This window comes from Strongylocentrotus purpuratus, unplaced genomic scaffold (assembly GCF_000002235.5).
Source record: "Strongylocentrotus purpuratus isolate Spur 01 unplaced genomic scaffold, Spur_5.0 spur5_scaffold_4, whole genome shotgun sequence".
In the NCBI taxonomy this organism is placed as follows: domain Eukaryota; kingdom Metazoa; phylum Echinodermata; class Echinoidea; order Camarodonta; family Strongylocentrotidae; genus Strongylocentrotus; species Strongylocentrotus purpuratus.
In genome coordinates, this window is record NW_022145610.1 from 34149446 (window position 1) to 34159896 (window position 10451).

Here is a 10451-nt window from a genome sequence, read left to right on the forward strand (position 1 = left end):
ATAAAATGAATATGCGGGGAAGAGTTACCTGTCGAAAATAATGTCCTGCGATTCTTCCTTCACTTGGAGTTGTCGGGATATCAAGTCCACTGTCTCTCGGGTTATATTCTAGATTTCAAAAATGGAAAATAGATTTTGGTTGATTATGATCTGGTTTTTATAGCGCTAAATACGAAATACCGTCTCTAAGTGCTTTACAGATATATAATTACCCCGGTCTTCGGAATTATTCACGCCTAATGTGCACCATCTCCACGCCCTTGAGAGTATTCCTACAATACGGTCACCATGAGGGCATATGGCAATTACTAGCACAAAGGCTTTGGTCACCCTACCAGGTCCCATTTCATCTTATGGGTATGAAGTGGTAAATGTAGATTAATGCCTTGCCAAATCATTATTGCCGTGTCGGGTATCGATCATACACACTTTGCATTTAAAGAGTTAAAGAATTAGGACATTAAAACATAATATTTCCGTATTTTGTACACAGACATATTAAAAACAAAAGCAATTTAGATAAGAACTAACAAAGATTCCTTCAAATAATTAATCTTTCCCCCAAAACATAGGGGCTGGACATCTTTACCACTATTCATATAGTTGACATTCAAGATCCCGCCTTATCAAAGACTTAATATTCAAACTAATTACGTCATTACTTTATGGTCGAATATCAGAAGCCTGAGTACAATAAAAGGCGGAGAGAAAAGCAGCCATAGCTGACTAGGGTTGACTGTTTGCTGCATATTTTGTTAGCTCTGAAGAACTACCCAGGATGGACGAGAAGGGTTAGAGTTAGGGTCCGACTCGTTTACTCCACTATATGAGTGTTGAGCCAGTTTTCTTCAGATAAAGAAGAATTCCAAATCGTGAAGGTCAACTTGTCAATTCATTCCACTTAAAATGGCTGAAATATAATTTCCAAAATGGATAGTTATCAAAGAAGCTTTTATGGGGGAAAGAAAGTCAACGAAGTCAATGCTACAGTCCCTATTGAAAAGTATTAAAAGAAAGCCCATAATAGTACATTGTACAGCAACTCGGGGCGTTGTCCCGAAATGCGTCAAAGTCGACGGAACAGATTTAATGACCTTACCATATTTGAAAAGTCTACAACAGTTTGTTCAATTTCTTTTAAGTGAACATTGTTTTCTTTCATTCGCACATACCAGTTTCTGTGTGCAGTGCCTCTGATTTGTTAGCAAGATAGAGTCAATTTCTTTTGATTTACATGTAAATCATTCCAAAACCTCACAGTATTGCATGAGTTGTTATGTTCTATATAACCGCCATTTCCTACTTGCTTCCCCACAGTTCTTTCACAAACTGATCGCATTAGCAGTACTTTATCTTTAAGATGATTAATTTGAAAATTGTCATAAAATAATTTACAGCGCTACCGCGGAGCCACGTGTACGTAAGTTTAAACGTGCAGCGAGACGGCGACTTGTTTAACTCGCCAATGCCTCTTGTCAAGGCCAAGAAGGCAAGAAGGCGACTTTTTTAAAACTCGCTAAGGCGCATTGATTAAAGCCCCACTGCACTACGTATAGCTACTTGCCCCCTATATATAGCAAACAAATCCTAATCGGTGACCGCTGGTCCCCCATGGTCCACTTTTTCTTATGTTAATTGAGAACTGATTTGATGAGATAACCACCTGTAAGTGACTATGCAGGGAGGTATAATCCCGCCTGGCCAGACTAGTGCAGCTGGGCTTTAAGACAAGAAGGCGAAAAGGGGAGTAGCAAAAACTCGTCACGGCGCCTTCTCGCCTTCTCACCTTAAACATGGCGCCTTGGCGAGTTTTAACAAGCCACCTTCTAACCTTTTTGCCTTAATCAAGGCACCTTGGTGATTTTAACAAGTCGCCCTCTCGTTTCATGTTTAAGGTCCGTAGATGTAGCATAAAATAACTTACCATGATGAAGTCGCTTATCGATGAATTCGTGACTGACTCGTCGTACCATACTTCAAACTTCATTTGTTGGAACGTGCTGCTCTGAGACCGACTGCTCGAGGATCGATGAGTGTTTATCCCTGGTTTGAGCTTTGCAAAGCAAAAAAATTGTAAAGAAAAAGACGAAACAAATATTAATAGAAATGTCATATTCTATGTATGCCATACTACCATACGCTGCCGCGTACGATTAGCGAAAAACAAAACAAAACAAAAAGAAACAAACAGACAATAGAAAAACAATCAGCCATTACGCATGTCACTAATTCCTTGTCACTCTCTTATACGTCAGGCAAATGACGCCTTGTGTGCAACGCCCATCAGTGTCCCATTGCATAAAACCATTTCCATTTTTTCAAATAAAGTCTTGATTCAATTTTTGTCAAAGAATCAAACAGTGTAAGCAAATGTACAAAATGATGGATACATATATTTGACAAATAAAGGTGCATTGAAAAACAAAATGTTAGTATTTAGATAAGTTGGACGTGCCTCCATGTATCAATAAATTAAATAAACCTGTCTTGTTACGCATAATTTTTTTGTTCACCTTCATAATGATATTTCAATTTATTTTGAATTTTTTGAAATGATGAAGATCCCTTCAAATATCTTAATTGAAATATATAATATTTTGCATACAAAATTACGACATTAAAAGCTACCTGGGATGCCAAAAATCTAATTATTACATGTTATTACTAAATTTCATTTTGAAGGCATATTTGTTAAAACCTTCTAAGAATCGACGAGTTAACCCTTACTGTACTGGGGGGGGGGGAGCCCCCCCCCCCCCTCGACATTTTCGGAGATTGCGCCGCGACCGCTCGGAATTTCGAATTGTCGTTTCATGACTTTTTTCCCCTCAAATCTTACGTACATTTTGATAACATTTTCGTTGAAATTGGATATTTCTGTAAGGTGTTACATAACAATTAGTATGCGCATGTCATCAATAAGTGCTATATATAATTGCATATATTCATGTACAAGCAGAAATGTGAATACAGGTTTAGATGTATTTCATCCTAAGTGATTGATATCAAATTGCTTTTATATGTTTCTCAAAGTAACTTGATATATTCCAGAACAAGGGAATACATTAGAAATAAAACAATAGATATAATAAGAAAGAAAAAAAAATATATAATACATAAGAAAATAAATATTTGAAAATCGCATCAAATTTGCATAAATTATCATTATTTATTACATCAAAATAACTATTTTGTGTTAGAAAAGAAGTTTCATATGAATGATGAGTTTCAACATTTAAAAGGTGGAGCCTGACAATTGGTGTAATGATTCTAGTTCCCTGCATATTTCTAGATTTGATATTCATGAATGCGTATTCATAATTTAAGCAAATTAACGTATGCATTTTCAAATATCATAAAAATAATGAAACCTCATGAATTTGAGATGAAGGAAACATTTATTTAATACATTTTCAAGATTCTGCACAGTCAAGTCTACAGACAAATATGTACAGTTTTCTGTAAAAAGCATAAAATTAGCATTTTGCATTATTAATTAGGCTGTAACAACAAAAATGTGCATATTAGGAAAAAAACGAATTATACCATCTTATTCCTTACGTAAATATCTACAAACATGCAAATTTTCGTGTTCATCGGACATTCGACACCCCCCCCCCCCCCCCCCATGTCAGTGAGGTGCTCAAAATAGCTCAGTAAGGGTTAAGGGGCATTCCCAACATAAGTGTTTAATAGATTCAATATTTTGTGAACGAAACGTATATAAATCAGAATGGGATAGGCCTATACCAACAGTCTTTAAATACTTATTGACACCAAGAATATTGTGAGTTATTTTGAAGTGAAAAAAACTTAATTTTGTCGACGAAAAACAATTAAAAAGAATGATTTGCATAGAACTGACCATTGATTATAAGTTTCATTGAAACCTTGATTTTATTAGTTGTTGAGTGATGCTGAGCTTTATGCGACGAGGCCCATTGCTTTTATACACAAACAAAAAACATTTCTTGATATCAAGAATTGAATTCTTAGTATCAAGAAATGATTTTCTGTTGTAAAGCAAAGGTATTTCTTGATATCAAGAAACAGGAATAAATGTTTAAATGGCTTACCATAGACAAGGATGATCAGTGGACGTTTACGCCGTTCTCGTCCACTCAATAGGGACTTTTAGATTTGCACGAAGACAATGTGGATTGCTACGCTCGACGTCCTTGTAATGCACTGTCTTGAATGGACGTCCCACGTATCAGTCCACGCAAATCTAAAAGTCTCTAATTTTGTCCATATTACGACTCGACTATACCTCAACACGACTAAAGAGCTGAATTGGTTTGATCGTATTGGCTAATTTTCACACAACAGTGGGGTCTATGTGTGAAAAAAAAACGGCACTAGAAATGTCATAGATAAGAATAAGAGCAATAACCATGCACTTTGAAGGCATTTGCGGTCTGAAAACAGAACTCAACTATCCCTTTAAACTATGTTCCCGGCGGCCACGGCAGCCCCGTTTGCCCGAAATGTATTGCGCCATGGGATCTTGTTCCGCCCCCCCCCCACACACACACAGTGTTACTTAGGGTACGCATATGCATGTTCCCTCCCTTTTCAGCACCCCCATAAGTCCGGTGTGTAAAGTCAATACGGGCAGATCTTTTTTCTTTGTTACAAGCCGGAGATTTTGGGAACATTAATGCGGTCCCGCCGTTCCAGGAGTGGGGGGGGGGGGATGGGGGAGGGGGGAGGGGGGAGGGGGGGGGCGGGGATCTAATTGGCCAAGTTTATCTCTGTATTCAGGTGTTGTAGGGCTGCTGTCCTGAAGGCTCCTAGGCGCACTACGGTTCGGCCCAAGGTCTACCACGGATGCCAGTACGTTCCCACCACGTTCTGTCGGAGCGTTCTACGCTTGAAACGTGGACGCCGGGCAGCTTCGTAGCACGTTTGTGCCCGCGGTATTAAAAGAAGGCCTCCCAAGCAAAAGCAATCATTGTATCATGAGACCGCGCACGCCGTGTCAGATTGTAGTAGAACGCAACGCGCCGTAGGATCGGGCCCGTAAACCGGCGCACTACGGGCTGCCTCCAAGTTTTGTGACGGCCTATTACGTACAGTCATCTTAGGTTTCCCATCTGCAGCGTGACTGCCTTGGCAAATTTTTTGACAGTTTAAAAATCTGGCCCGGCATCCACGGCAATCACGGTCTGTCACGTTTGCGATTCCGCCACCCCCCCCCCCTTCCCCGTTGTATCACGTCCATCCCGTTTTGTCCACGGTTACCTGAAACGTGATTGCCGTGGCCGCCGGGAACATAGTGTAAACGTAGCATAACCAAAAGCAAGTCTATAGTACGAAGCATACACTGCTAGAGTATGGAGAGATAATAGGGTAGGATAGAGCATAGAGTCACAGAGTGGTTAATAGCCTTACCGCCTTGAGCTCAACTTTTGGAATAAAGCATCTCGCCGCATCGCCGTCCATATCCATAGGCATTGGCTCACTGAGACCAGGGAACTCCATGCTGAGACCAAAGTCAAAGACGAACGCCAAACACACCAAGGTGATCACACGCCCCTCCATGATTATGTTTAAAAGGACACTGTGTAGAAAGACACATCACCAGAATGATTTCGTGTTGTAAGACTGCTGCAGTAGCTTGTTTTTAAAATGGCGGCCTGGGGGGCGTTTCATCAACACTTGTCCGCCGACAACAGTCAGCACTGACTAAATTTGACCAATCAGAGGCCTGGAAAATAGTTGGTGACCATACAATTTTCGATGAAAATGATATTAGTCGGTGAACACCACCAACTAATTGTTTCATGAAACGCCCCCCCCCCCGACCTTCTAAATCGGATAGGTACGTCAATCGTGTCTTTATTGCGAAAGCAGTGTTATCACGCTTTATTTTTTGCACGCCATAATGATTTTAATAAAAGGCTTAGTATTGGGTTTAAGGCTCATCGATTCTATTTGTCCTTAAAGAATGTAAAGGTCCTTGAAAAAATGAGAATTTTTTGGTTAATAAAATGGTACGTCATAGGTTAACTCAACCGTACGTCATTCGTTAAGAGCCTAGATATATGAAAGGATTGACACAAAGGAAACTGGTCATGTGAATAGACTGTAACAGAAACTACGAATAAGTTATTGACTCTAGTAGACTCTCGTCTACCGAGAGAACTTTTTTACATGACTGCTCTGAAAACGAGGAATAATATCCAAATTGATACGGAAAACTGTCATTGGTAATAGGGGTAATTATAACATGTACTTTAAGCTTCTAGTAGGTAAGCTTTCGACCATTCCTATGGACTGATACAAGCTAAGTGATTATACACTGGAGCGAAGATAGTTAATATAAGAGTCTCTATTCAATGAAGGAATCATTTTTCAAACTCACTAATGTGGGTATCATCCCCTTGAATGTTGTGTCCGGTATATTTAGGCGTATTCTGCTACTATATATTGATATGGAATGCCCAATCTGAGGGCTGTTTTGTGCTCTTTAAAGGTCCCATTTGCAGGCCAACAAAATGAAAATGTTAAATTCCAACGGCATTTGAAAGATAATACTAATTTAAAACTTCCCGAAAAAAAGAGGGGGGGGGGGCTTGAAAATGTCTTTGGAAAATAACGACTATGAGTTGTCGAATCGACTTAAGAGCTTTAGAGCCAGTAAGTAAGAGTCTGATTTTCAGACCATTGTACCGAATGGTCGTACGAAATGGGTTATTGATGTAGACAAATGCTTATGTACCCTTTACAGCTCATTTTATGTATGTTATTACCAAAGAAGAAGACAAGCCAGTCAGTCACTCAATAGTGTCTGACAGTCAAGTTTAGTAAGTAAACGGGTTTCCTTGCATAATTTGAATATTAGGACACTGCTAACGCTTAAATTTCACAGATGGGACATACATGACATATTCATAATTCCTGCAAAGTTCTACAGAATTTGATGTTGGCTGCAAAAGGGACATAATATCTTTTAAAAGAGCACACAATAGGGGCAGTGCAATTTAAATTCCAAGGAATGGATTATCGCTCATTTTTTATCTAGAATGTTCTTAATTGAATTGAATCTGAGAAAAAGTTACCCAATCCCTTTGATAACAAATTGCAATACTATTATGATAAGAATATCCCTGTAGGCCCAGGGGACCTTGGATAACGAAAGGTTTATTGAAATCCATACAAACACGAAGTCGCCTTTAAAAATTACACATACACAATCCAATCACAATAACTTAGATACATATAAAATAAATCGCAATAAATTAACCAAATTGGTCCGTTTATCTCGTAGTTTATATTTTTCTGATAGAATTAAAAAAAGGCCAGTTCAAATGCTAATGAAACTTGGAAAATCATCACAGAGATTATGGGAACAAAGACAAATCCCCCACCCACGGATAACATGACTCTTAATGATACTAAGATACATGATCATAATCTTTATGCAAACTCATTTCATTAATTTGTTACGAATATCGGACCTGAACTCGGCAGCAAAATTAACTGCCTAATTGTTTATTTCTCAGAGTATCTTTCAGAACACAATCAAGTGTCTTTCTTCTTAAACCTACATCAACGAAATTATTAACTTTGTCTGATCTCTCACCAGCTCATAATCCCATGGTTGCGATATAATAAGTATTTCTCTTTTAGAAGAAATAATTTATCAACTTGCTATGCCTTTAACTCACATATTTAATCACTCGTTATCACAAGGTGTGTTTCCTGACTTATTTAAAACAGCTAAGGTCAATCCAATCCAATTTTAAAAAAGACAATCCCCATGAAATTGTCCTATTTGCTGACGACACAAATATCTTTCTGTTCTCACAAAGACCTTAACTCATTAAGAAATATCTTAAATCAAGAAATTGATAAATTAAGTCCAATAAGCTTTCTCTTAAAAAAAAAGAAGACTCATTTCATGTATTTTAAACACCATTCTCATAAAGGGACCCACTAGTATATATTAAGAACGATGATATGATAATTTGATTTGATTTATTTACCAACAGCAATACATTTCATACAATAATTTACATATACAAGAAGAGAAACTATTGGTTGGTAAAAGGGGCCAAAGAGAGAGAGGAAGATTAAGTCCAAGTTTTGGGTGTAATTATGGATGAAACTTGACATGGAATAAGAATCTACACCAAGTTACAATGAGCATTTCCAAAAGCATTGGGATAGTTTCCAAGTTAAAGTTTCTTCTCCCCATCCAAACTTTTTCTTATTATATATGTATAATACGCTAGTACTCCCATACATAAAATATTGCAACATCGTATGGGCTAAATTGGGTTCGACTAAAATCAATTATATTTTTGAATTACAAAAGGGAGCTATCCTTATTTGTACAGGATCACTTTTTTTCTTAAATTAGTGCCAAAATTGACGCAAATTTTAGATTTCCCTTTGTAGGTGACCCCTTTTTCAGAAAGTGCCCTTTTTCGTTGGTGCCCTCACCCCCGCCCACTTTGAAAGACGCTCCGCCGCACATGATTGGACCCAACGCAGTATACTTCGCTTGCTATGCTCTACTTGAACACTCAGATTTCAATAATATAAAGCGGATTGACGCCCCTGCCCAGAAGGGCGTGTACATGCGATTGCAGTGTGCTTCGAGCACTCGTTGGCTTCGACCCCGCCCCTCCCCCTTAAAAAATCCTGGATCCGCCGCTTAGAAATGTATAGTTTTACCCATTTCCTCTTAAGTATAAATTGTTGATCGCTCGCAAAATTTAAAGTTTAATTTTCATAATCTGTTACTGTGCGATAGGTCGTACGACGTTGGTGTCCCCATCGCAATTCTTTCAAATAAAAAATCCACGTAAGAGGCATTTTGAAAGTTTAAAGAATAGTCCATCAAATTCCAGGAAACTGGGTGTTCTTTTTCAGGAAACTCTATTTTAACGAGTGAAAGCACTGGTGGCTCTTCTTTATCAGATCTAGACCTAAAACAAGCATCATGATCATCATTATACAAGTATTATAATGATGGTACTATATGAGAACTGGAAAACCGATCAAACCGATCAACATTGCTAAATTTTGTTTCAGACGTAGACAATCTATTCCTAAATTTACAGTTAATGTCACAAAATTGCAAATAAATTCATAATGTTTGATGAAACTTATCATTTCCTTTTGAAAATAACAATTGTTATATATTGCTTGTTTATGATCCACTGTCAAAAAAATACTTACTGTATTTTATATTACTATTGTTGTCGAAAACTGTGAACTTGCAAAAGAAATGCAGAAGAAAATCAAATCAAATCAAAATCAAATAATAAGGCTTGTTACAGGGTTTTTTTTAAAGAGCCGTCAATGCTTCCACTCGTTTTTATAGATAGAGTGTCCTGAAAAAGACACCCAATTTCCTGGAATTTGATGGATGATGAAATTATGTGATATGATGAGGAATTTCACTTGTCGGGATTTCTTACATTTCTATCATGATACCCCCTCCCACCCCCTGCCAATCGCCTCATTTTGAATTTCTGAACATATGATCAGACGATAGAAATCTCGCGAAATAAATGTAATTTTGTAAGGATGTTCTAGATCACTCAATGTTCGTGGATCTGACAAAAGGGTATATATCATCCGTGGTGCATGGGTTTGAAAAAAGGGTATGTTCTTAAACGAGCGAAAAAATTTCCCAAAAAGGGGTCATAGATTCACAATGTCCGCAAACATGTGAATCAGACAATCAATGAATGCGCTCGTTTTGCAAAAATAGGGTACTTTTTGTGAAAGTGTACACGATAAGCCCAATTTTTATATATCAAGTTCATCAAAAGTTAATAGTGCGGACCTTTTAAGATACTATGTCCCTTTGGCAGCCAACATCAAATTTTGTAGAACTTTGCAGGAATCATGAATATGTCATGTTTGTCCTATCTGTGAAATTTAAACGTCAGCAGTGTCCTAACATTCAAATTATGCAAGGAAACCCGTTTACTTGTTAGACTTCACTGTCAGACACTATTAAGAGACTGTCGGACACTATTGAGTGACTGATTGGCTTTTTTTCTTCTTTGGTAATAACATACACACAATAAGCTGTAAAGGGTACATGAGCATTTGTCTACATCAATAACCCACTTCTTGTAATCGCCAAAATTAAACTGATTGAATCTTTGCGCAGCATAAAGCTTACGACCATTCGATACAATAGTCTGAAAATCCGACTATTACTTACTGGCTCTATTGCTCCTAAGTCGATTCGACAACTTATAGTCGTTATTTTCCCACGCAAAGACATTTTTAAGCCCCCCCCCCCCATTCTTTTTTAAGGGAAGTTCTAAATTAGTATTATCTTTCAAATGCCGTTGGAATTTAACCTTTTCATTTTTTTGGCCTGCAAATGGGACATAGTACCTTTAATGAAACTAGGAGTTTCTCTTTAGGTGCATTAAAAAAGGAATTTGAAATATATTGTGATATATATAGTTCTACTG

General features: G+C 37.7%; 1 protein-coding gene across 1 annotated transcript in view; it reads right to left on the minus strand.

The window, feature by feature from the left end:
• The window catches only part of LOC100893032 (leishmanolysin-like peptidase), a 31935-nt gene extending 26325 nt beyond the window's left edge, over nucleotides 1–5610 (minus strand). The window contains exons 1-3 of the mRNA XM_030997934.1: nucleotides 5395–5610; nucleotides 1925–2053; nucleotides 29–108 (exon numbers count right to left, since the gene is read on the minus strand). Coding sequence (XP_030853794.1) covers nucleotides 29–108; nucleotides 1925–2053; nucleotides 5395–5544 — 359 coding nt within the window. The 5' untranslated portion in view covers nucleotides 5545–5610. The remainder of the gene's footprint in view (nucleotides 1–28; nucleotides 109–1924; nucleotides 2054–5394) is intronic.
• Between the last annotated feature and the right edge of the window lie 4841 nt (nucleotides 5611–10451).